Below are 27,880 nucleotides of genomic sequence, written 5' to 3' on the forward strand. Positions count from 1 at the left end.
GACATATGACCACAGGACTATTAATTTTTTTTTTTTTTTACATTTTTCAGTTAATTGAAATTCTTCAATGAGAGGTTTGGGAATTAGATAGAAGCTACTATTTGCTGCATTGTGTGACACAGTATTTAAAATAATAGCACACATTTTGAGAAAAGAAATGAGCATTTTATATCTTAAGTACTCGAGCCCTAAAGTGGCTCTCCAATGACATGACAGTGAGTTTCCATCCTGAGTAATCACATTTACGTCCTGATTTAAATTCTCCCCTTAAACTGAAGTTACTGGTCTAAGATCCTGGATCCTGGAACACAATATTTTTGTCTGGATCCTGGTTGTGGCTTTCTGTGGCGACCCCTCCAAAAGAGAGCAGCTTTAACTTGAGTCTGCTGGACTCTTCTTGAAGATATTCTTGTAATTCAAAGTTGTGAAACATCTACATCCAGGAACTACGAGACGTTTTCCCAGAAAGAGAGCATCGCCTGCACTTTCCGTCCGTTCCTTCAAACCGACCTGAATAAATACGACTTGAGAAAGCAGTGAGTTTAAGGTTTGTAGAGAACTGAGCTTTTCCTTGGCGAAGCTCCTCAGTTTGTGGCTGAGCAGCTTCTGGTTTAGTCCAGCGGAGGAAACTCAGAAACTCCTCAAACTGGCCAGCAGGTCTGTTTCTTTTTCTTTCTTTTTTATTGGAAAGGATTTGCGGTCATGAGGAAAGGACCAGTGCAGGATTTGGGTGAGTTCCTCTGGAAGGGATTATGGGGGGGATGGGTTTTGGAGGTTGAGTTGACACGTTTAGGTCCGCACCCAGCCGAGAGGCACCCAGAAGGACTCGCGCTCCAGCCGCTCCAGAATCCCTCGCAGTTCGGCGCAAGCACTGGCCGAGTCCTCCTTGATGAGGACTCGGTCCACTAAGTGTCCGTACTGCTGGTCGATCTGAATGGCCGACTGTCGCATCTCCTGGAGATCTTCATCCTGCGCAAAGGAGCACGATGGAGGAAGAAGTTACTCAACTGAAGCAGAGGAGGGATCAGATCAGCGAGATCAGCGATTCTCATCTGAGGGTCACACACCTTCACCTGGGAAACTAAGTGGTTAAAAAGAAATCATTGGAGCATTACATTCTTCTTCTGCAGAAGAAGTTTGTTTAGAACATAAGATTTCTTTACATCGAGGACAATTAGGGACAAAAGAGTCCATGTGGGTGTTTTTACAGCAAGATGTTTGTATGTGAAAAAAGATGAAGCCAACATGGCTGACATGTCATGTGGCGCTCCACATTTGAGATCATTTTAATTCAAAGTGAAGCAGAGCGATGAAGAGTTTTGGTTTTAATTAAAATGCAGGGAACTGAGCTTGGGAGGGCATTTGTGTCGTTTATCAATACAGTGCCATTCACCCATCCATCCATCGTTTTATTGTCATTGTCACATAGAGTAGTATGTTGCAAACAAAAAAATCCATCCATCCATCCATCCATCCATCCATCCATCCATCCATCCATCCATCCATCCATCCATCCACAGAGGATTGTAGACTATTCCAACTATCACTGCCACCCGTGTCTATTCTAGAGTCACCAGTTGACCCAACAAACATGTCTTTAGGTTGTTAAATTCAGCCAGAGTACCTGGAAGGAGCCCATCCCGGTACACAGAGAACATGCAGACTTCCTGCAGAAAGACCTCAAGGGCCAGCAGGTTCTAAGTATTAACCCTCTTTATGTGAGAATGCGGCAGAATTAAGAGCTGTTCCATCATGACATGCTGCCCAGTTTTTCATCTGCGTCTGCAATTCGTTTTTGAAGCTTCTTTGCCAGTTCATGAATGGTTATATATCTATATTTCTTTTTTTTTAGATTTGATTAGAAAAGGGGAAAAAAAGAAAGTATCCTTGATAAACAAGTCATTAAAATATTATTGGAGGCCTCATTTTGCTGTTACACAGATTTATGACTGTAATAACCTCTGATTAATAAAAGGAGAGTAAGAACAAACAAGGGAAGGTTGTGCCAAATCCTTCTCCTCATAGGACCTTATTCCATTATCCCAGATCATGATGTTTACCAGCTACTCTATCAATGTGAAAGGAGGACACAGTAGAGTAGTGCCAAGTGTGTCTCTGCTTTGAACCTACCACAGTCTTGTGATAGCACGTTTTTTTCTTCCAGCTTTCTAACAATGTGCGTGAATAAAGCAGGTTATATAGAAGGATGGATGTATTAATATTACGGGTAAGTGGCTGAAAACAAGAAGACATGAAGGTGCTCGCATGTCAAGGTCAAAAAGGTCTTTTACATTCGGAGAGCTTTGAAACTTATGCTGACGACGTTCAAACTGGACTCACTGTAATGCGGCCGTGCTCCCCCCCTCCTGGCGAGGTGGCGGCGCTGCGGCGCCGTCTGCTCTCGGGAACTCTGGGCTTGACAAACACGACGTACGGCTTAAACTCTGCCGTCCGCAGCCTCCTGAGGGCCTGTTGTGGTGGAGGATTCACATGCGAGGGAGGAAAACAAAGGTCAGGACGGCGACGGGAAATGTCCCAGTCGATATTGCAGACCCTCTGCTCAGGCGAGCGGACGGGACCGCCCACCATCAGCCACTCAGCCACTCAGTAAAATGATGCTGCCTGCAGACTACATAACTCACCACGGCACGATAATAATTCTTTAAGATGTCTCTGGATGGACATTAACCACAATCTTACCTCTGGCTGCACATCGACTATACACATCTTGTTCTTGGCCTGCACAGAGCGGATGGCCTCTATACTGGTGCCGTATTGATTCTCCTTGTACTCCCCGTGCTCTATGAACCTGCAGAACAAGAGGGAAAAAAAACCCTTCACTTTTAACAACAATTCTCCACTGTCAACACGAGCGGGACATCGCCAGGTGAAACCCACTTGTTATTCAAAGCGTCGGCGTCGAACTGCTGCTTGGTGACAAAGTGGTACTCCACACCGTCCTTCTCGTGAGGTTTCTTGGGCCTGGTAGTGTCTGGAGGAACACGGTTGGGGGTCGGTTGTGTGTGTAACCAAGGGGTGTCAAACATAAACAAGTAGGCCAAAAACAATCTATAGTGACCAATGTGACCTGTTGCAAAGCTTAAAGGGGTCTTACTATGCAAAATTCACTTTCTAATGGTTTTCCAACAGTAATAATCATCCCCAAACATGGAACGATGCCCCAGAAGGGGAAGAAAATCTGTCCTCTCTCTCCCTTGCTTGTTTCGATTTTTAAAGCATATACTCCAACGAGCCAATCAGAAATCAAACCCCATAAAGTGTCATCAGAGGTTTAGCCAATCCCAATCAAGGTAGGCCCTCCCTTTGACCCTCCCACAATTAGGCAGCTCTGCTCTGGCACATGGCACCACCAGAGGCAGTACTTCCTCTTCTTCCCAAGATGGGCATGTGTGGGCGGGGCCAGTCCCGCTCACACAGACACAGCAGATTCTGAATGCAGCTCCTGTGATCCAAGATTCAAATGGAGGAAAATCAAGGAAAAGCTGGATTTGAGGCAATAAACTTTGAATAAAAGGTTTATGAACTAACGAGACCCATGTGAAAGTGTTGAAAAGCTGGATAATATTGACCCCTTTAACTTTAATTTTACCTTCTGATAGAGGAAGCTGCTGTTTCTGGTTTATATACAAGCAGCACAACCTTTAGACTTTAGCTGAAGGAAGCTTGTTGCAGAGAGGGTTCACCACCATGTCACTTGATGCAAGATAATTTAAGAAAAGATATGGTATGTTGCACCAGGAGGAATCACTGAAAATGGCACAACATTTAAATTTTCCTCCTTTTTATTGTAAATTTCAACTTTTACAGATTTTGTAGAACAATATTCAATTAAACCTGAATGTGCTTGTATTTCTTTGCACTAAAGCAATGGGAAAACATTTGCTGGAGAGCTTGTGTTTGGACGTTTGTAGGTAGGGATCCCACTATGGGAAAGTTGCCAGGTCCTCCACTGCTCCGAGTATGAGTAGTTAATGTTTGGAAAAATCTTTAAAAAGTGACTCACGTGGTACAGCTACTGCATATCGATGTGGGTTTTCAGCAATCACGCGCTGTTTGAGTTCATTGATTCGTGCCCCGAGAGAACCTTTGGGATGTCCACAGGGCGTTTAAGGCAAAAGAGAGGGGGGGAAAAAAAGAGGTTAAAACTGTTGTAATACATACTTAAATCCACTAGATGTCACTGTCATTCCATGAGAGTTTTTGTGCTGCTCAGGGTGTCAGCCTCACCAATCAGGACCACCAGCCGAGGCCTCTCGTTTGACCTCTGCTGATAGCGGGTCACCTCCTCATAGGTGAGGAAATCGGGGTCCCCAGGATCAGAGCCCTCTCCTGAAGATCCCTGTCTGTCTTTACGACTCAGCCGGAAACTCCTCCGCAGACCGGCTACAGGCCAGAGAGTCCAAAGAAAAGGGGACACAACACAGAGACAGGTCTTTGGTTAAATGCAGTGTACATTACAATCCGGACACAAATCAGAGATGACACAAATATTAGATAAATGCAGTGAGCAGGCATGTTCTGGATAGATTCAAGACCAACCCACTGATTAACATGCATTAAAGAAACCTGAAGAAAAATGTCATATTTGCACAACTCTGAGCCAATTAGAAGTCATGCTTCAACTACACTTTGAACCACATGCAGATTAAAACCTGTACAGATAAAGAACGAAGCACAATCTCTAATCTGAGCAAGTCTGAGGACTTTTGCAGTAGGAACATATTCGACTGATCCCAGATGAGTTCATCAATTTGATGCATGCTGCTTTCCACAAGGCTGATTCGGGACAGACAGGACAGCCTGGCCCTGGGAGACGCCACGTCCACAAAGCTACACACAGGGCTCTCCCAGGACCAGGGCTGTCTGTGTCCCCACCCCACCCCCATCCCCTCCCCTACCCTCCCTTCCCCCTCCCCCTGTCAGTGGTGTGTACCTGCAGGAATAAACCGGGCACTGTACCTGAATAAAATTCCCAGGAAAACACCTGGCCACAGGAGGGCGCCACCGCTTTACACTTAGGAGAGACTATAACTGGCGTTAGAGCATCACACACCCCAGCCTCACACCGCCACACAGGGTGAACGAGCAACAAACGTGCCTAGTCGAGTGTGCAATGCGTCCAACGCAGCGGGGGGCCCTCATGGGGGTGGTGGCGGGGAGGATGCTGGGGTTCGTTTTTTTTTTCTTTTTTTGGAGTGGTGGGGGGCAGCAGCAGCAGCAGAGGGGCAGTTAGGTGGATGCAGGGCAGGTGGGAGGAAGGAGGAGGAGGAGTAGGAGGAGGCGTTCAAACACTTCTCAGGGTGGAAGGATGAGGGAGAAGGTAAGGTGGGGGTGGGGGGTGGGGTTTAACAGCTCCAAGCAGGTCAGCAGGATGCACACACACTGCTTGTACAGGTACTTCTGCGTCACGGTCAGAATGTGAGGCCCTCGGCTGTGTTTACATCGCTCCTCGTGCTCATCGTCATTCCAGCAGCTGGCAGGATGAGGTGGAGGGGGAGCGGGTGGGGGTTCAAACGTGGGAGGGTTGCTTGGTTGGAGAAAAGTGAGTAATGGAAGGTCAGTTAAAGGGGACCGATATACTCACTTAATCTGATATGAATGCTAATTGTAACATTTTTATTCAAACAACCTCGTTTCTTGAGTTGGATTGTAAAATCTGGGTTCTAATGATAAATTTCAAGTAATATAAATTATGTTAATCTTCATGCTGGTGCGCTCGCCCCTGCTAAATGGCTTTGTCATCTATTAGAGTCTGAACTATGGATCCTTCGCTGGGATTAGAACCCACTGCGAACATTTTTAGAGGTTAGCGCGAGAACTAACGTTGTTGTTTGTAATCGATACTCATTCCAGAAGGTACAGCTCCAGCAGTTCAGTAACTGCTTTGTGGGCTAACTTTAGAGCTAACCGTGTGGCTGATCGGCCGAAAACGTTGCAGCGACATGAAACGGTGTTGTGGTGTGGACAGGGCCTTAGTATGCTTGTCGTCTGGTGCAGTTTCATTAAGGAAGTCTGAACGCTACCTGGACCAAACGTGTGGTTTGTATCCTTGCAATTCATCGGGATTGATGCACATAACAGAGGCTGCTGCTATAGGGAATTCTGAGCTGGAAAAAAAAACTCCTAATCCAACATGCATTGTGCAGGATTTGGCTCAGCGGACTGTTGTTGTGGATGTTATGTTCACAGAATAATACTTCGAAGCATGATTGCATGTTTTTTTTTTTAAAACCTGAACTCTTCAGAGAAAAACTTATTGTGGTAAAGAAAGAAAAAGAAAAACAAACACCAAATATTGCTGAAACAGAAAAATCCAAGGGCAGAATATCTGCAAAAATCCCAGAACTTATTTGTGTAAGTGTTAAAAATGTTTGTGACAATCTAATTAGGCTACAATTTAATTCCTGCTCTTGCCCGGGCCCGTGAATGACACCAATAGTGTGAATGCAGCTTAACGCTGTAAGTAAACACAGTCTGGGAACTTCCCGTTAAATTATCATCATCCTGAGTAATTTACACGTAAACAAATCAGTTTTCTGTTTTGCCGACTGCACAATCTGTTTGTTTGGACTGTGTATTTTGATGACTGACACTCTGTACCCCCCACCCACCCCACCCCCCTCGAAATGCGTCTTAACTCCTAATTATGCAGCGCGGTCTCTGAAGAGGCAGAGCTGTTGCTGGCACCTGCAGAAGTGCCAGACGCTACGTCCTACACATTTCCCTACATCACTTCCTTTTTTATTTTTTTATCATTAAATTAAATTCTTCAACACCGTAGTAGTTTAATGCGAGTCTTCATCCTCATCCAGGTTATTGGCTTCCTCTTCTCTGGCATCTACTTTTGAGGAATGACTTTCTCTTGGAAACCTTCCCGTCCCCCACCTTCCTCTTATCCTTTAACCCCCGGGCCCCCAGGTGGGTCGACCCCCACAAGCAGTCATTCCGACACCCAGCCCAAAGCACCGAGGGAAGCAGTGCACAGCCAGGCTGCGACAGGCAAAGAGCAGAGAGGGAGAAGGAGGTGGAGAAAGATGTGCACGCTCTCACCTATGTACTGTCCATTGAAATAGCCCTCACAGTCACAGTCCTCTGTAAGGAGGCAAGCAGGGAAAAGAGGGGGGTAAGCACAGGGTGAGCGACCTGGAAGAGTTGAGGAATAAAGGAGGGGGTGGGGGGGGTAGGCGGAGGAGTTAAAGAGAGGGCCGGACGAGCAGGACGAGCAGCCGAGAGATAATGAAGGAGGCGGCAGCCACTAACAGAGTCTACATAGAGAGATCTGAGAAGGAAGGAGTGGAGAGAAGACGAGGCTCCATCGTCGTACGCCAGTCCAGCTGTGAAAACCGAGCCTCTGGAAACCACGCATGTATAAACACGCACGGCCTCTGCAGAGACGCACGGCTCAGGTACAAACCTTTCTCTGAACTCCAAAACCACGAAAACGTGTCAGGAAAAAACAGACGAGTGGAGAAAACAAAGAGGACATGGCAAAACAAAGCTGGACAGGAAGAGGAGCTGCTGTTATCTCTGCAGGGATGTTTCTGTGTCTGCATGTTACCTGCTACAACACACACACACACACACACACACACACACACACACACACACACACACACACACACACACACACACACACACACACACACACACACACACACACACACACACACACACACACACACACACGCACACACACAGTCAAGCCGCACAAAGGATCTCTATTCTGGTCTGGTACACTAACAGCAGGAGGGGAGGAATTAAGCTGCCAGCAGGAGAAATCCCAAAAGCACACCCCACTAGTCCACATGCACGCTCTCCGCACACATGCTTCACTTTGCTGTAACCATGCACACAACACCCTCACATGTTCGCACACTCTCCTCAAACATGCACCCCTTTGTCACACACTCATACGTGCACGCACACACACACACACACACACACACACACACACACACACACACACACACACACACACACACACACACACACACACACACACACACACACACACACACACACACACACACACACACACACACACACACACACAGTCTTTCAGGCCTCGTCGTCTCCTTTTCTTTTCTTTGTGTGTTCTGTGTGTTTGGATGTTTTCACAAGTTTATTGCTGCTGGGTGTGTGTGTGTGTGTGTGTGTGTGTGTGTGTGTGTGTGTGTGTGTGTGTGTGTGTGTGTGTGTGTGTGTGTGTGTGTGTGTGTGTGTGTGTGTGTGTGTGTGTGTGTGTGTGTGTGTGTGTTTACCCACCTTTATCACATCCTTGGTCGACTGACACAGTATGCAGCAAGGGGGAAATCAGAGAGTGGAGCGTTATTCTTAAGAACAATAAGGGACGTGTGATTTTGCATCTGTGGACATCGATGACAGCGGAGCTGGAGGCTTTGGAGACTCTAAAAATAAAGATGGCGTCACTGAGCTGACGTCACTGAGAGACGAGGAGGGGGACCCACATTTAAGGGCTCCTGCTGGGATTTTGGAGGATTTTTAAAAAAAAAAAAAAAGGAGAGAGAGCTGGATTGTGGAGGGAGGCCGAGACAGAAGAGTCTCCCGCAGGTTTGCTGCTGCTGCGTGGCGTAGCAGGGCTAGCTGCCATATTGCTAAGCTCTTGTTGTCTCCCCATGGCTCAGGCCTAATCGGATCGCCCGTGGCTTATGCGCCACGAAGAGCCACCGCTTCACATTATCCACTCACCTGGCTGTTTGCACGCCTCCCCTGCAGCTTGCTACGAGAAAGTGAGAAGCGCAATGTATTGTTGCGGCTTTGTCTCTCGACGGACGGCTGCTGTTGCGCTGTCTGGATCTGCTTAAGCCGAGCTCACGGCGTGCTCACCGGCCAGATGGACTAAACATGAAAGGGATTAATTCATATCTATGATCCCTCCCCTCCGTCTCCGTGGCCCTCCATGTCTCCCTCTCATCCCTTTTAAAAACATGTCTACACTGCAGCATTTAGACGCCGGCCGATGGCTACTAATGGCTGTGAGAATGCCAATTAAATGCCAGTGCAGGTCTGTGTATATCAGCAATGCTGCGTTCATCCAGCAGGGATATTATTGTACTGGAACGACACAGGCTGGGTGCATTAGTACACCGAAGTGTGCTGCAGGTAGTGAAGTGATGCAGAGAAGTCCGAGCAGACACTTACACGCAGGCTTTCTGGGCGATTTTGGATTCGGGAGCGTGCCCATTTTCATCCTGTAGGCCAGTCGCCTGGAGGAATGTGCAGCAGAGCAAAGAGCCAAACAGGATAAAAGCAGAGTCATCAAGAGAGAAAAGAAAGCAAAAGCGAAAAGTATGAAGGGAATACAAAGACGTGGACATGAGAGGCAGAGCAACATATAACCAATGGACTGACTCTGAGACAGAAGGGTTGCTGGTCTGTATCTGTGACTGGATTGTACCACTTCTTTGACATTTCTTGCCTGCTTGGCCATATTGTGTCTGCAGAAATGTCAGCAGTCGCCTCACATTGAGTCCCGTGTCCAGTAAACCTGCTCAGTAATCCTTTCATGGCGAGCAAACCCAAGAGCACGTCACGGTGACGACCTCCTCTCATTTGTCTGTAATGTAACACAGAGCTCAATGTTCAGCAGAAGTGCACAGTTTGTGTCCCAAAAGATCGCTCGTATTTAAAACACACAGGGTTTAGGCGTTTCTGACCTGTATTTGTGTCTGTGTTCAGGCTGCGGTTATTAATCCAACAGACGCTGCAGTGTTTGGCAGGGATCTCCCAGCCTGCTGAGATCATCTTACTGACAGATTATGACACTTACAGTACCAGCGTGCGCCTATTCAAGGCTGCCTTTCAATATGTTGTGTTGGTTTTTTTTTCGCCGTGCTGATTTGATGCTCTATCTAATCATATTTGACCCCTCAAAGTGGAACACATGAACGTGGATTTAAGAGATTACAAATGGCTGGGTGAAATAAATATCGTGCGGATGAGCGGGTCGGGGCCCTCCGGGAGTGATGAGTTTACACCACGGGTGTTTCGCCGCCTCGCCCCTCACCTCTCCTGGAACTGTTTGGAGGGGACGAGTCCCGCCCGCAGGTTGCTGTCTCCCACTCGCTTCGCCTGCCACCACGTGTGGTCGTCCTGCGTCACCACCTGCAGGATGTCGCCCCGTTTGAAAGGAAGTCCCGCCTCTTGACAGGGCGTGGCCTTGTCCTCCAACGGGATGTAGTCGAACAAGGCTCTCATGTAAACCTGCAATCAAAGGCGGAACGTTGGCTCAAACAGTGAATTAAAAAATGGGATTTGTAGACCTGAGAAACCTCGGCAAAACAGAATGTATTAATACATGGACTAATATCCTGGAACGATCAAATCACTCACTTTAAAGTCAGTTGAGTAAAGCATTATTTAAAAAAATGGCATCGTCCCGCGACATGGAGCAGGAATTTAAATAAAAATTATGGACTAGGTCCGTGCTAACTATGCTGAATATGTTTATATGTTTGAGCTTCGCTCGCTTGGCTGAGGTAGTGTTGACGGAGTAAACAACTCGAATTATCATAAACACACAGTGACTCTGAGAGTGTTTAGGAAGTACAACCTGACATTCTGTCCAAAAATGACTTGAGTCCAGCTCAGCTGCAGAAAATCCATGAATTTCTGTCCGTTCTCTGATCAAAGTTGGAGAAACTACCTCCAGAGGAGGTTACATGCCAAACTGGAAACACCATGAAGGGTCATTTTGATGCTCATAGTGATGCTCTGCACCAGTTTTCTCTCAAATTGATTATTTAAAAGAGAGAAATTCCCAAAATGTAATGTGGCACCATGGAGTTGGTGGAAGAAGCTGTGACACATATCGAAGCTTTAAAGAAAATGTATCTGAATTTGTCGAGCGGGGTGAAATTGAAAATGTCTCATCATAAAATCAACAAAAGCCACGGGGAGCCAGCTGAGGATGGGATCGGCTTCCACTGCGCTCCTTCTCAAACTTCACGTAAACCCCGAGTAGATGTTTCCTCTGAGCTGCTTCCTCCTACCTTGCTCTCCTTCAGGCGGTCCTCCTCTTTAATGGCAGGGATTATCTTCAGAGTGATGGAGCCTTGGGACTGGGACTGCATCGCAAACAGACACGGTGAAATAAAGGAGAGAGGAAGATGAGTGCAGCTTAAAATGAAAGACAAACACAGGTTGAGTTTTCATCGACCGCACGCTCTGATGTGGACTTTACTTTCAACCTCGTGGGTCTGAGCTGATCTCTGCATGTGTACCTTTAAGATATTTGCAACGATTCTCATTTGTCTGTGGTTGAAAATGCATTTGATAAGAAACCACGACCGGATTTTATAGAATTCAGAGTATCGGGTATTATTGTTGTTATATGTATGTCAACATATTGAAATGAAAAAACGTTTGGCGTGTTGATTGTGTTGTTTACTTTCTACTGCAGCTCAACAATGACAACAATTTAGCATTTTATATTCTGACCTTTTTATTCAGAAAATTGAGTTAGAAACCTAAATGATGTCCTTCAAATGAAGAAAAAAATCGTTGTCTAAGAGGTGGAAAAAAGTGCAGTGCCTCGTCGACAGAAACCCTCCTCAGCTTCTGCGTTGCTCAGATTACATGAGTACGGCTGTATTTCTGCACAGCAGCAGGAGTTTTGTCTGTCTTACCAGCAGCTGACTGATCTCATCAGGCCTCTTGTGGATGACAGAGACTCCGTTCACCTCCCTGAGTTCATCTCCGACATGGACCAAACCTGCAAGGAAGAGGAGGGGGAGGAGGAGGAGGAGGAGGAGGAGGAGGAGGAGAAGCGGAGACGGCATGAAGAAGCGACTCTGTCATTGGAAGAGACTTGGGCCTGCTTCCCGGGTCTTTAGGGTTTATCTGTCCTATCTGATGGGATTGTTGTGAGAACCACTGATAAGAGCTGTTTTGCTGGAGCCGCAACAATGAAACCAAAGAGGAGGCGGGTCGATACGCTCCAGATGTCTTTGCAGATCAGTTAAAAAAAAACATCACTGCAAAAATAGCTTAACAGTAACATATTAAAAGGAAATCATTCCAAACTCTGATGGGTGTTCAACAGGAAATAATCCATTTGTGTTGTGAATGAAAATGCTGTTTTAATTACGGGTTGTTTTCATTCCGCAGACATGCGCTGAGGGCCGACAACATTTCACGTGACAACACCTTGAATGATAAAAAAAGAGTGTTGCGTTTATGCTGCAGCACACTGACAATGATGTAGTTAGTATCCCGGGGCCATGGGATGGCGCTGTTGCTTGTTTTTGCTGAGAAATCTCACAGACATGCGTGCGGAGAAGATATGCTATCGTACCCGAAATTCATATGGACAGATGACAAATCAGGAGTCTCAACTATAAAACTACCGATATGGGCTGAAAAACTATAGGGATGGCGAGTCATACCACTACGGGGGCCGCCATGTTTGTTTACACGGGCATGAGCAGAAGGCTTCAGCTTCAGATAATGCCAAAGATAAGGTCTGACTCAAAGAGCCAGACAGAGCGAGACACCTTTCAGACTAGAGACTCATTAGAAAGACCTTATAGAGTAACGTACCGCTACGATCTGCTGCACCTCCCCTCATAATCCGTGCTACGATCACTGCACCAGTGGCTTCGTCGCGCCTGATGGTGGCTCCCTGGAGTGCAGACAAATGGACGCGATCATTAACAGAAGAGAGCAAAGGTCTCGCTTCCATAATCCCTCCTCGATCATCCGCCTCTCCCCGCAGCTCCCAGCTCACCAGAGGCTCCTTGTTCTTCACCAGACGGACGATCTTCACCGACTCCTCCTCCAGCTCGTCCTCGAAGTCGTCGGGCAGCGGCGGCAGCACGGGGTCAAAGTTCTTCTGGGCCACGGTGTCGTGCACCGAGAGAACGGCCTGATGGGAGGCAGAACGGACTCGGTGAGGAGATGGGAAGCACGGGGGGGGGTTCATGCTTGTGGACTCCGGTGCAGCAGCTGACGGCTTACCTTCAGGTGTGGAGACGTCAGCAGGTGCAGCAGCTCCTTCTCCTCCGTGCTCATGGGGCCACTCTGCAGCTCCTCGGCCACCTGAAACACAACAGCACACAGTCCCTCAGCCTCCCGCAGAATAATCGCAGATAAAACGCAAGGACACGTACGCCGAGGAAGATAAGTAACAAGCAGCGAAGGTCAGCAGTCCCCCCCCCCCCCCCACCCCCCACCCTTCCACACCCTCCAGCTGATAACTGGTGGGAGGTGGGTGGGAGCAGCAGGATGTGGAGCTTCATTAGATGAGTGGCGGGATGAGTCTGCACTTTGAGAGCATTAAAAATTCACTTTTGATACCTGCATTGCTTCGCTGTCGGCGCTAACTCACAGAGACTGACCGCTGCGCCCGAGTGGAAAGTAATTTATTCTGTGTGTCTGTGTGTGGCAGTGAATTGTCTTCACACACTCACAGTAGCTTCCCTCTTTGAGAGTTCAAAACTCTTCAGAAGGGAAAGAAAGTACAATTTTTCAACATTTAAATAAGCTAAGGGTGGAGTATGGCTAAATTTAGGGTAAAAAGATCAGAAAGTTTCCGTCGGTTCAGGAGTGAATGAGGTAATGTTCCTAGGAAGATGTCAACATAAGGTCCATGGGCCAAAACTGGCCTGCCAGACTGAGGACTGAGGACGCTTTCACACCAGCAGTGTTTGGTTCCTTTAGTAGGTGTGAAAGCTCCCTCGGACTCTGGTCCGGACCAAGACTCGCCTGCTCCTCATACTGGTCAGCTTCTTGTGAAAAAACACTTAGAAACTCCAGTCCTGCACAAACATGCTGTTGCTCCATTGTTTTTGTTGTGAACAAGCCGGTATTTCTACTTCGTCATGCTTTTTTCTTCAGTGTTCAAAACCCAAATGAGCAGCTGTCCAGGCGGTTTGGTCTGCTCTCAATAGTGCTGTGTGAAACCAAACCAAATGAAGGTGTGAACATTTTCAGCATTCCCGTCCCAATCGAACCGAGACCCTGGACTATCCTGGTGTGACAGCACTTTAGGACTAAAATGACAAAGACAGCATCACCTTGACTTTATTTAAATATGTATAACTCATGTTACTAATTGTAACTTTGTACTAAAGGCCGTCAGTAAACACAGCGTGTGTGTCTGTGTGTGTTTAACTTACATCCTCAGCCAGAGAAGAGGCGCTGTGCAGGACGGGTGTTGGACTCTGTCGTTCATACTGTCTCAGTTTTTCATGAATCTGTGAAAAACACGAGAGGAGAAAGTTTCAGTTGAAAACACAATGTATTTGTATGTGATTTGACACGCCTCACCGCAGGATTAGGCCCTCAGTGGGAATTTTATAGCATTAACCAAATGTGTGCTGTTTGAGGAGGGTCTGTGTCATTGAGGATGACAAAATCTCTTAGAGTAGATTTTCAAATTGGTTTCATTCACACACATTGTCACCCACCAACATCCAACAGCAGGAATGTTCAAACTACAACCAACAGACAGTTTCTCAGGTCTGCTCGAGAATGTAAAATGCGTCCTACAATGGGTTTATTCAAATAGTCCGAGAATGATTTACTAAGATCCTGCATGAAGTGCGCTAAGCTGTACATTCATGCAAATACATTGTGCTTTCACTTTGCATGGGTTTTGCAAGTGATGAACTAAAACTAACGTCAGGAGTTTTAAAATATGCGTTTTGGGTGCATTGGGGTGTTTACAGAAGGACGACCTCCTGCAAGACCTTTCCGCTTTCCACACAGGTATAATATTGTCAAGTTGGATTTGTTGGTGCACAAAGGTAATACGTTTAGTCAAGTTAGGAAATGTATTGGAGGAAAAGAAATGAGAGAAGCTCGGTCACAAAGGGCACAACTATAAGTCATAACAGCACCATTGCTTCTGGTGACTCGGTTTGAACCTCCTTTTAGAACACGGTATAATAAATAACAAAATACTTTTCAGATGTTTAATTTACATCGTAAATCAGTCTATTACATGATCTGCAACCTGTGGCTCTTCAGCTCCTCTGTAGTGGCTCGCTGAGGCTTTTAGAAGATGTCATGTAAATAAACATTTCAAATGTCTATTTACCAGGCTAAAAACTGGTAAATAAGGTAAAACAGCTAAAACAAACTAAGATAATTAAAATATCTCCAAAGACCTGGAAAAATGGTCAAACTAAAATGACAAAAATTGGTAGTATATCTTTTTTTTGGGTGGAAAAGAAGAGAAAAATGTTTTAACAAAAGTTATAAAACTGCTCTTACCATTAGGAAACACAGAGCAGCTATAATCAATTAATCAACATTTATTTAGAAAGGCCTTTACAACACTCAAGGTGACCAGACCAAAGTGCTTTCCAGTAAAAACAGACGGTAAAATGAGAAAGAAAACAATTGAAAGAGAACAAGAGTAAAAAAATATACACTATATCAACAAGAGTAAAATCAAATCGAATCAAAATAAAATGAGATAAAATAATAGCTCAAGAGGCTAAAATAACTAAGCTATATAAAATGGCTAAAGGGGAGGAATCCATGAAAAAAAAAACTCTTTAAAATGGCCATAAAAGCTACAAATGTAATAAAATACATCAAAATTTTACTTGTGACACTTCATGAATACATCAGTTTTTGTATATCCAGGATTTTTTTCCTTTCTTTTGTTTATTTTTTCTTTTCTTTATTTCCTCATTTCGTTTTGCAGCTGCAGACAAATTTTATTAAGTAGAAAATCATGAAAATGGCTCTGATGGTCAAAAAGGTTGCAGACCTCTGCTCCATTAGGATAAACTCCTCAGTATTTAGCTCATATCTGGAACACACACTCACATAACTTGATGAGTCTGTGTCCTGTTAGTAAATTAGCGTTCCACATGTGTCCGCTCAATAACAAAAAGCGAATTCCATTCCCGCCGGTAACAGTTCGGGACGGGGATTCCTTCATTTGACCGATGAGAGCCGCTCACCTTCATGAGATATCCCAGACTCCTCTCGCTGAAGACGTCTTTGAGGAACACCATGTCCTCTTTGTGGTTTGCATCGGGCCGCAGCTGAGAGGTCAGCAGGGCCAGAGTTTCGTGGAGCCCTGCGGACGACAGCGGCGAGAAATGCCATCAGGTACGTTAACGCGAACAGATGGAGCCCGGCTGGCCTCCAGCAGTATGGACGGGTTTGCGTGGAGAGCGTCTGTGGCAGCTTGTCTTACCCGCTCCTGCTGTGAGCACCGGCATGGCTTCTTTCATGGGTCAGTGAGGTGAGGAGGGGGAAACCTGCGAGGGGCGAGATTGAGGAAAACTATCATTAGCACTTCGGCATATTTCAAGCATCTTTCTGCTTGATTTAACCGCCTCGGAGGAGTAAATAAAAACATTCCGACTTGCAAACTGAGATGAAAAAGGAAGGTAATGGTGTGTTTGGTGTGTGAACATGCAGGCCTGGTGTAAAAGCACCCACAGGCTCATGTTCGGTAATTACAGCCGTGCATCATCTTGTCAGCTTCATGCAATAAATCCGGGCCGCAATTTCCATTCGGCCTCGTCTGCGAGCGTGTAGGTGTGTGAGTCTGCCCGGGTTATAGAGCAGCACTACTAAGATAAACAGTCACTGCCGGTACTATTAATCACCCCAACTCTCACCAGGGCTTCCGAGGTTTTGAGTCGGTGTGTGAGAGAGCAGCAGAGTGGGATACAAACCCGTAGGAAACAAACGCTGTGCCATAAATATCGCAGCTGCCGAAAGTAGAGAAAAACTGAACAGAAGCTAAGCCTACACCATGTTTACGATACAGTATAATGCAAGAGTGTCGTGCTCTTTGGTGCAAAGAAGAACGCCTACATTTTGAAAAATTCGACAATCAGTAGACTATCTTTTGATATCTGAACATCTTGAAAATCATTGGCGTGCCAGGTTTTGCGAGGCGTCCTCGTCCAAGATCCAGTGAAATGTGCTGTCCTATCCCCATATTTTCTCTTTATTTACTCAAATGAGTTGAGTTTGTTTCTTTAGCTGTCTAAATCCGCCAAAGGGCTAGCAGTTAGTTAGCGAGCTTTATTTACTGGAGTGATTTCTCATCTGACGGCAAACTCGCCATCCAATGTTCAGTTGTGGCTCTTATTGTTGTCTGCTACTCGTTTTAAACAGGGTACAGCGATTTTAGTATAGTTTTATCAGAATGTTTACTACCCTGCTACCTAAACCCCTGTTTATTGTAATATCACCTCGTACCACAAGGGGGTACAGTGAGTTTAGATTTTTGTCCCTAGAAATTATAAGAAAATTAAGATGATGGATGGATGGGTGGCAGATAAACTCTTTTCAAAGCTTCCTCTAAACTAAGGTAGCTTGCCTCAGCACTATTAAACCTCAGCTATACCCAGTGATGATTCCTCTACTGGGCCTACTGCAGCCTGACGTTTGTCCATTAACAGTTGGGCTTTGTTGTTGTTGTAGATTTACTAAAAGTGTCTATCTATTCATTATGTATTCATATTCATGAAGTTTGGCTGCCTCCCTATTCAGCTTCCCATCCCATTCATCAGATATCTCACCGCTTAGCTCATCCAGTTAGTGGCATTCAAACAGCTAAATATTATTTTCGGTTCCCACACCATTGCCAGATGATATGCCGCAATACATATTGATTACTGTCGAGATAGACTTTAGAGTGTCAGCAGAACTGTTAACTGATCTGACAGCACGGCACAATATCATCATACATGTTTTCATACACGGATCAGAAAGAGAAAGCGAGAGGAAGAGAGAGAGAGAGAGAGAGAGAGAGAGTGAGAGAGATACGTTTAGCATGAGTGCAGCACAGACTGCTCCATTACTGCAGGCCTGAACGATCAATAACTCTGTCACTCTACTCAATATTTGCCATATTTCCTCAGTGGAAACCTGAATCAATAAGAAAAAAAAAACACAGACTCCCTTGTGCCACACTCATAAAACAGGAGACACAATGAAGAGTGAGCGTTGGTACACACAGTATTTACAGTAATAATGGCAATCTATGGCATGTAATCTTGATTATCAATCCTGTGAAAAAAGAAGATAATTCCTGTGTCTGTGAAAACACAAGAATGATCAAGAACTATTTTTTTAGTCGATAGTTGACCGCACTCTATATATATATGTTTTGTGTTTATTCAACGAAGCTCGAGCTGGACTGCCCATTGGTCTCCCAAATGAAACTCGAGGTTTCTCTTCAGCACTATAGCCAGGCGGACAAAAAGTCTCAGTTCTGTCGAACATCGTCCTGTAGAGCTCTCTGAGTTATCCTCTAATCGTGGCTTCATAAACCAACAACATGTCTATTAGATCCAATCCCGACTAACCTTGTTTAAAGACATTTCTAGTAACCAATACAAGATCAGATCAACCTATCTTCAATAACGTGTTGTGTACCAAAAGTCTTTAAGGTTGCTGTTGTCTTCTTAAAAAAACCACACCATTGATCCAGGTATTTTCAGCAGGTTACAGGCCAATATCCATCCTGGCCTCTATTTTCAAAATCCCAGAGAAATTTGCTTTATGTCAGCTATGTAACTATTTATGTACTAACAACCTACTTGAGTCTCCAGTCAGGTTTTAGAGCTCATCAAAGCACCGAAACGGCTCTGGTCAAAGTCACTAATAATCTTCTCCTGGCCTCGGACAAAGGACTGGTCTCTGTTCTGGTCCTGTTAGATCTCAGTGCTGCATTTGACACTATTGATCAGTACATACTATAACAGAGACTAGGACATATCATCAGGGTTAAAGGTGCGGCACTAAACTGTTCAATGATGACTGTTCAGCTAAGACTAAAGTTAAACATAGAGTTCCACAGAGTTCTGTCTTAGGACATGTACTTATCACATTACTCATGCAAATATTATCAGGAAACACTTCATTAACATTGCTATGCAGATGATACACAAATGTATTTATTTATGAAACGAGATGATACTGGTAAACTTGTTATACTAGAAGCTTGTAGAGGCTTTTAAAGACATAGGAGCCTGGGTGAGTTGTAATTTTCTGCTTCTGAACTCAGATAAAACAGAAGTTATAATATTTTGCCCAAAATGTCTGAGAGAAGTCAAACATCTAAACATCTAGTAAGACGGGAGGGTCTTACGTTAACGTCCTGTGGCGCTGTGGGGAACCTTTGTGTTATTTTAGACCAGGACTTATTCTTCAGCTTCCACGTTAAACAAGTTAACTGGTGAGAGAGTGTGTAAATGTCCTGATTGATGGTGCAGATGTGGTGAAGAAGGTGAGAGGTTTTTCTTTGTCTCGTCGTCTCGTTGGATTGGGTTTAAAACTAATACTTATTTTACTAAAAGACACATTCTGCAACAAATTCATTCATTCATTCATTGCAATCTAGAAATATCCTGCCAAAGTCGGGTTGTTTCGACCAGAGAGTGGATAAATCCTTCTTTCATCACACTATGTAAATCACAGCCTGACTATAAAGGAGCAAATATGCTCCTATATGTTTATTATGTGCAAAATTTGGCAGTTTACAGATGCGTGGCAAACTGAGTAATACCACTGAGGACCTTTGGGGGCAGTGTTGAGCAGCATTGCTCATGTGCGACCAGCGAAGATAACAAAGACTGTAACTTGGAAGACAAATGAAATAAGGATCCCTTCGACAAAGGCCTGTACGAAAGGATGTGTACACAAAGACATCTACAGCACGACCACCCATGTCCCCACCCAAACCTTAAGAGGCCAGGTGTCTTTGCAGGATCTTTTCTTTGCAGAAAAATAGGAGCACAGCGTCACAGTAGGAACAAACTCAAATTCTTCAATTCAGTTTTATTTCCTAAAGGTATTCATGCAACCAACAACCTGCTCGTTTGACAGACAATTCCTTCATTTACCTATTCCCAACACGTCTCTCATACAGTATCTTTAAACTGCAGAACTCCACCACATATTTTCTGCCTCTGCAGGCTTCCTCCTCCTCCTCCTCCTCCTCCTCCTCCTCTTCTTCTTCTTCTTCTTTTTCACTTCTCCTGAAGCTTTTCTAAAAAGTATCCGCGCGCTTTGATGGTTCACGATCAGAATATGATTAACCCCGGCAGGGATTGAGACGGGAGGCGGCGATGAGCCCATGAATAATGAAGAGAGGTGATATTACCGAGGAAGGAAGGAGGGAGCGGCCCGTCTCTCTTCATTTCTTTTGCTTTTGTAGCAGAGTCTCCACACGGGAGAAAAACATCTTCACTCTCCAGTGTTTCATGTGATTCTCTCCATAGTGTACTGCCATGGAACTCATCTCTGACACAGGGAGCTCCGTGTGTGCTTTATATCAATGTATAGTTTTCAAGGTGACACTTCCATGTCAAGGCATCACTCTGCAGGTTTTTCCTCCACCGTCCTCCAACGTTTAACCGTTTATCTAATTTGGTTACGTCTTGATTTCTTCCACAATGACAGGTTCATGACAGTGTGTCACACAATGAAATCAGTGTTGCTTGTGTGGAATATGAGCTGACAGTGAGACTGAATGAGAGCCTCTTACAGCCTCTTATAGAAACAAATATCCCATTTAGAGACATTTTTAAGCTTCAAATCGGAAAGTCTGGGCAATTTCAGTCTGTTTTATATTCCCCTAAATATATCTAGATACCTAGATTACACATAATGGTTTCCTTTAGTTACTTTTGTAGGTACTTGGCCTACGTGAAGGGTTAAAACAGTTTTCCTCATTTCCATCTTAATGTCTGTTAACTGGCTTCAAATATGGTAAAAAGAAGTTAAATCATGAGCAAAACTTTTTTTAATGTGATTCAGATTTACGGTATTTCCTCCATTTCTATGGTGTCGCATTTCATTTTGTGCCTGTGGTGGCTCAGCGCTGCATCCAGTCAAGCCATTGCGATCGCAAGCAAACCAAGACGGAAACGATATCGCTTCCAGCAGATCGATTGCGGTCGTCTTTGTTCATCAGCTACAAAATTTACACAGAGTGAAAGTTCCATCTGTTTGCATGAGGGTGCAGTTTAGCATAAGCTTTAAGCAGGATCTAATAAAACAGGCCCTTAAAGGTCCCATATTAGGTCAAATAAATTTTCTAATGGTTTTCTAACAGTAATCTGAGTCTCCATAGCCTGTATATAAGGCCCCAGAAGAGAAGAAAGTCTGTCATCCCACTCACTTTCCTGCTCCAGGTTTTAGCAAACGTGTGCTCATACAGGCGAATCAGAGATTTTCCCTTCATGACATCATGTGGGGAAATAACCACTCCTGCTGGTAGTCGATACTCACTTTGACCCTCACACAGTTAGATGAGCTCTGCCCTCTAATATTATCTCCTTGCAAACACAACCGGCAAACAGTCATGAAGTAGGCGTGGACAGACACAGCTCATTACCATTTAAAGGTACAGACACGGAAACAGCCTGTTCTCAGTGAATCTGAGGGACTTTAAGACTCCTTCAGATTCAGGACCGAGGCTGGATTTTGGGAAATACACTTTGAGAAGCATTATCTTTGATGAGTATTACTGTTTTTACCTTTGTTCGGCCCTGTTTACAGACACTTCTTGCCACTAAAAATGGAACTTTTTTTAAAAAGCTCCATCTCTGTGGAAACAGAAGAAATACAACTTTTCGTAAACGCTGCTACTGTACATGTGCACTGCAGTCATTGTAAGTAGTTCTTCTGAACATGTGGGAGTCGAGTAGATGGACAGTAACAATACTGGCGGCCTCCAGAGTGACACGACTAGCATATTGTTCTCTGGCGCAATATGTGTGCCATTTCAGTACGAAAACAACCAACAGCGCCAACTCGTGGCCCAACATGAAAACTACATCATTTCTGTAAACGTTTTCAAAACATTGCCGTGTAAAAGCGAAACTTTTCTGATACAAAAAGGCAAAAACGACGAGTTATCTCTTGAAACGTTGTCGTGTTAGCAGGACATTAATCTGTGCTGAGATTTTCAAAGAATATTGTTTGGATTTCCTTCACTTTGGCCTCCACATCTGCTAAATTCTCTTCATAAATAACAGCAGGGAAGACAAACTGTCTTGTGATTAACATTTGTCATAAAATAAAACACAACATGTATGTAGGAAAGGACAAATTAATCATACTTAAGTAAATGTCAAACCATCAACCAGCAAACATCCTTTGCTCTTATAAAAACTATAAGTTGTTGCAAGTTGATGTTTCTTCCCTGAACAGAGAAAGTTTAGTTTTAAATCTCAATTTATTTACCAACTTTGATAAACTGTATGTGATTTAAATGTTCATATGTTATGGAGATAAATCAAATGCCTGTTCGTGAAGCAGCTTCAGAATGTTTTAGTCTTTTATAACTTGCAGTTCAGTAGTTTAAGGGACTTTTTGTGCTCTTACTGCCTCCAGAATCAGGAATACTGTATGGATGAAATTGTTTCAACTTACTGAACATGGAATTGCACCACCAGCCAAAACATAAAGCAACCTTCATCTAATAGATTATATTGTGATTGATTATGTTGGCAACACTTGAAGAATTTTTCTGGAATAAATACTTACCTTCGGTTTTCTGTGAAGTCTGACAAGGCGGATTCATTCAACAGTGGAGGAAAATGGTCACCGCAAACGCTAATTACAACTTCATGCACCAGTTATTTAAAGCAGATTAGAGCAGATTAAAGTGTTTTTCAATTGAAATCTCGACCTGTTCTGAAAGTCTGAAAGAGTAGAAAGAGTTTTATATGAGTCTGTATGTCATTTCATGTAAAAATCTTCCATTATGAAGAAACAAAGTTGGTCAAATTTGAACACGTTGACTTACTTTACAAATCTCATTTAAATGACCGATTGGAGCAATTTCTCCAGCAGCAGCGTCATCAGCGGCGCCTCTGTTTTTACCGCCGCTAACGATGTCTAAACCAGCTTTAGTTGAAAGATTAATTAGACCGAGTGAAATTATGTGTTTACTGAATAATTGAAGTACAGCTTCATGCGCTGGGAAATGGCAGCTATTAAAATTGATCAAAACCCTTTTTCGTTCGCGACGTCTCCCTGATGACATCATCAGGATGAGTCCACAAGGTGGGGGACATCATGGGCGGGGACTCACTCTTATTTTTATGTTACTAAAACAAAGAAAAAAATTTTTTACATTTCTGATGAAACACGCACGCAACATGTCAAACATGTTAAAAACTTACTTGTTTGAAAAGATGAAGGGAAAATACTTATGAACAAGCTAAGGTAAGGCTGAAACAACAACTGAACCATGTGATCAATCTGATTGATTATTAAAATAGTTGTCAACTAATTTAGTCACCGTTTCCTTGGATAATAATTTATAAAAAAAATTCTACCACAACCAGACTTTTTATCTATTTTTTTTTTTTCACCCAATCTGTTCCAGCACCTTCCACAGTGTGGCAGTAATGAGCCACACAAGGCTGTATTCTACCAGAACAGCAGAAGTAGCAGCCAATAGTTGTTTTGCGTCACGTGTGCCACTGAACACAAAAAAGACATGTGATCTGCAAACTGAGACAAGGTTGAGACGGCAGTTTATATTTGTGCCGAATTATTGCCCATTAAGCGTTAGTTACGCTCATTGTCTTCTGTTTGAGATGTGCGTCACAGATTCTTTTCAAAATACTGTAAAATGCAAAGTTCTCTTGTTTTTGTTTTTTACTTTTTTGTCATAGTAATGTGTTCTTAAGAAGTTACCTTGGTAAAGAAAGGCTAAACAAAAATGTTCTTGCTGGTTGAAGCTCTGATAAAAAAGGCATAATGAACTTAATCGAACAAAGAATATATTGGTGTTCTCCCTCACATAGGTTATTCTGATCACATTTTACTAATCTAGATTGTATTATTGCGTACAACAGATTGTACAGTGTGACTTTTGAAAAGCTTTTTTTTTTTTTTTTCTAAATTTGATGGGTTTTGTTGCGCACGAGAAGTAATCTGTCAGATTTGAGACTTTTTTCGTGGGTCTTTAAGGACATAACTCACAATTTTGAATTCAAACAGAAGCGCTTGACGTTACCTTTACTTTGTTTTAATGTTGTGACCTTCAACAGTAACAGCTCGACAACCAACTATTAGTTTATTTGTTTGTTTGTATAAAGCTGCTGTCTCTCTCACAGTTCCTCCTGTTAGCTTTAGCATTAGCTTTATTATTCCACAATCAGCAAATGAAAATACCATTTAAAGTAGCTTTATTTTTACCACGCCTGCAATGCATTAGCAGCTTTTAATTAGCATTGCTGCTAATTACTGTGTTCGTCTTGTTGTCATTTGCTCGTCAGCGTGTGTATAATTTCAAGAAGTGCTGACATGCAGATTTTAGAGCATCTTCCCTGTTATCGGTTACAATTAGTGAAACGCTGTGGTGTGCAATCAGGGGGCCAAACATGATTTTTTAATTTTTTTTTTATATAATTAAAACGTGATCCCGAAATCTGTGTCCGCAATCAATTAGGCTGCTTGTTCAGTATGCAACTTTATCCAGAAAATGAATGGTTATATTTTGTGGCGCTCAAATCTCCTATGTCCTCTAAACGCATCACAGCTCCTTTCCTCTGCTGGGGCCAGCAGGAATTCCATTGACACCGCGATTGGGTTAAAATGTTGAGTGACAGTATCATCAGCCAATCAAATTTTGATGTGTTATTGACGGAATTGAAATTGAAATTGGTGTCGTCATTGAAATGAGCTTCACTGATTGGCCCATGAGCAGGTGCGTTGTGACGCACTGTTATTCTCTGCTATTCTGGAGGTGATGGCGGCGAATTTAACAACAAGACCGGGTGATATGATAGAGGACCTGCTTCGGGATCCTTTTTCAAGGCGCCAGTTTGCAGAAAAAAAAATGGAAGTTGTGAGTAGAGGAAGACCAAAGCGGGAAACTACCAACACAACCAGTGCAGTGGTTTTAGCAGCCTCACAGAGCCGTTCATCAAAAAGGATCGCAGGATGGATTTCATCTACAAGCGATGGGTTAGATTGGCGTTGCTGTTGGCATTTGGTGCTGTTTATGATTGTAAAGTGGCGTTTCCCATACAGTCGTGGCGGCCGCCACCATTGAATTACGACTTTGTTACTGCTGGCCCTGACTGAAAACACCACCGCACGCTACTGGTGAGACGTCAGCACGCTAGTTCCTATACTTTTGGTGCAGGTGAAAACAGTTGAAGTTGCATTTTTCCGCCTTCTTATTGCTCATGGGCTGCGTTAGCATAAGCTTTCGATTTCACTAAACTCCTGAGAAATATATAAAAACAAGGTAAGACAGCTTGAAAGAAAATCTACGACTTGTTCATTGTTTTAGCTCCGGTAACAACCGCTGCATTATATTTGCCTCTGCTTTAACGTACAGCTTGAAACATCGCCGTCATGTAAACAAACTGGAGGAATTCGCTCTCACAGAAGAAGAGGAGGCTCCAGATTTCTGGCGTCTGAGAGGGGAACCGAGATCCCGTTAGCTCGTCGCTACTACGAGCGCCCGGCATCACCCATCCACAAATAGTCTCCGGCAGCGAAAAGAAAAAAGACATTTTCCACTTCAAATCTAGTTAAGAGCTCAGCTGCAGATCGCACAAACATGATGGGGCGTCGGGAGGAGAAAGAAAAGAAAAAGAATATCCGAGGTCAGCTGGTCAGATCGTACAACCACATCCTGGTAAACTTCAGACATTAAAACTGCATGAATGCGGGGATCCTGACATGAATAAGACATGTGGCAACCAAAATAAGACGGTTTGTCTCCACTCGTGGATAAATACAGGAGAGAAGGACCATTACCTACATCCATATAGTTTTATTTTTTTAAAACTGTAGAACTATTCGACTGACAAAAATTCAAACTACATCCTGTTTTAATTCAGTTTATCTTGATTGAGTTGCTGAGTGACTGTGGTTACTGAACCAGACCAGATGAGAACCACTGATCAACACCAGTGTGAGCAGACCTGGATGACCCAACACAGCAGTGAGAAGCAATTCAGTAATTTAGTTTTCATTTTATTCCCCTTTTTAAAAGAAATTGTGTGCTGGATTTAAAATATGAAGGGTGTCATATAAATATTTCTATTTATTATTATTAAAGTTGCTATTATTTTTCTATCAAATAAAGAAAGTAAGAAAGAAAGAATGAAAAGAAAGAGTAAAATTTTTTTTAATTATTTCAATTATTTCATTGTAATATACATTTTAACTTGATTAATTCTAGATATGAAACAGACAAATTTAAATTACAAAAAATATTAAGTTTTAACATTTTAAACATTTGATAATTCCTTAAATTTTAAACAGTTACGTCAGTTGCAAACTACACAGAATATTGTATTATCATGAACTGTGGTTCGCGTGATTGCCTCATAGTAACAGGGTCTCCAGTTCGAGTCCGGCTTTCCTCCGACAAATTCCTCGTGTGTGTTTGTAATGTGATGGACAGTGGAGTCGTCCAGTTTCTACTCTGCCTTCGCTCGTGGTCGGCCAGGATCTGCTCCAGCGCTCCGAGATGAATGGACCAAACCATGTGCTGCCGCACTCGGTGAATCCATGTACAACACAACACGGGACGCTCCATCTGGAGCGCCTGTTGTTCCGCGTTAGAGAGAGCGAGAGAGAGACCTCCGCAACATAGCGGCTCCTAATGATCATGTGTTCTCTGCTATTGTGTACGAATGCCTTGGAATCACAACATTACAACAACAAACGCCGCCTCAAGCTGTTGTGGGTCGGTCCTGCTCGTCTCCAGGACCAAACAGCTCCCTGCTGGAACAATATGGTGGAGCATCACATGTCCGGATCAGCCTCCAGAGCATGGAGAAGACGAAGGCTGGATAGGTGCAACACATGTGCACACACACGCACACACACACATAAACACACACACTGGTGGATGGTATTTCTGTGATCACACACTCGGCTGACAGCGTCAGCATCTCGATTGGTGCACGATTGAGCGCTTTGGCTCGTCTCCCGACCGCCGCGAGAAGGAGCACCGATCACATGAGGCTAATCCACTGCCCTGACAGTAATGGGAGGCAACGTTAAGCATGTTTGGCTGAGATCCAAGACGCTACACACACACACACAACACACACACACACACACACACACACACACACACACACACACACACACACACACACACACACACACACACACACACACACACACACACACACACACACACCATCAGAGCATCCTCAGACGGAAAAACCCTGATCTCATCTCTGAGGAGGGTGTGGCCAGGCACAAACTTAAATCACCTCCAACATGGAGGGAAACTCCTCATGCTGACACTCTGACTGTAACCCCCCCCAAAACCTCCACCCCCACCCCACAGTCACCATCACCACCACCGCCACCATCACCTCTCCATCCATCCAGCTGCTTCCCCATCCTCGTCCATCCCAGCTCGCTCTATTCTTACATCTTCATGTCTGTAAAGCATCACGCTCCCCCTCCATCCCTCCTCCACCGCACCCCCTCCTCTCCTCTTCCTCCCTCCTCCATCCCTCCCTGCATCACTCTGCTCTGCAGTGCTACGCCGCTCCGCTCTGCCGTCAGCCGGCGTTACGGAGGGAGGAAGAAGAGAGAGAACATACAGCTGATGATGCAGACAGAACCGAGCGGATGAGATGGTGGAGAGAAAACAGACGCCTTCTTACCTTCCTTTCACTCTCGGTATCTCCTCCCCTCTCTCTCTGTCTCTCCCTTTCTCTCTCTCTCTCGCTCCCTCTCTCTCTATCTGTGTTTGTGTCCCTCCTGACTGCAGCCACACTGTTTCTCTCGCTCTGCTTCCTCCTCCTCCTCCTCCTCCTCCTCCTCCTCCTCTGGCTGCTGCTCTCACAAACCGGCTGCCACTGAGGGTCTACCTCCCGCCTCTCTCTCCTTCTCTCCTTCTCTCTCTCTC

General features: G+C 44.3%; 1 protein-coding gene across 3 annotated transcripts; it reads right to left on the reverse strand.

The window, feature by feature from the left end:
- Positions 1–39: 39 nt before the first annotated feature.
- On the reverse strand, positions 40–27,832 carry LOC308125128 (MAGUK p55 subfamily member 3-like). Of its 3 annotated transcripts, XM_080488648.1 has the most exons (20): positions 27,636–27,832; positions 16,199–16,262; positions 15,960–16,078; positions 14,160–14,237; positions 13,000–13,080; positions 12,770–12,907; positions 12,583–12,664; positions 11,670–11,755; positions 11,034–11,108; positions 10,049–10,245; positions 9,184–9,248; positions 8,287–8,307; positions 7,072–7,113; positions 4,981–5,046; positions 4,249–4,404; positions 4,025–4,105; positions 2,899–2,992; positions 2,701–2,809; positions 2,341–2,469; positions 40–969 (listed from the first exon to the last, which is right to left on the reverse strand). In XM_080488648.1, the coding sequence occupies exons 2-20, from the start codon at positions 16,233–16,235 to the stop codon at positions 790–792; spliced, it is 1,836 nt and encodes a 611-aa protein (XP_080344774.1). In that variant the 5' UTR covers positions 16,236–16,262; positions 27,636–27,832; the 3' UTR covers positions 40–789. The 3 variants fall into 3 exon arrangements, with proteins under 3 accessions (XP_080344774.1, XP_080344775.1, XP_080344776.1); XM_080488649.1 differs by lacking the exon at positions 7,072–7,113 and having other exon boundaries at positions 27,636–27,802; XM_080488650.1 differs by lacking the exons at positions 4,981–5,046; positions 7,072–7,113.
- Between the last annotated feature and the right edge of the window lie 48 nt (positions 27,833–27,880).

Source organism: Lipophrys pholis, assembly GCF_963383615.2.
Source record: "Lipophrys pholis genome assembly, chromosome: 19".
Taxonomy (NCBI): domain Eukaryota; kingdom Metazoa; phylum Chordata; class Actinopteri; order Blenniiformes; family Blenniidae; genus Lipophrys; species Lipophrys pholis.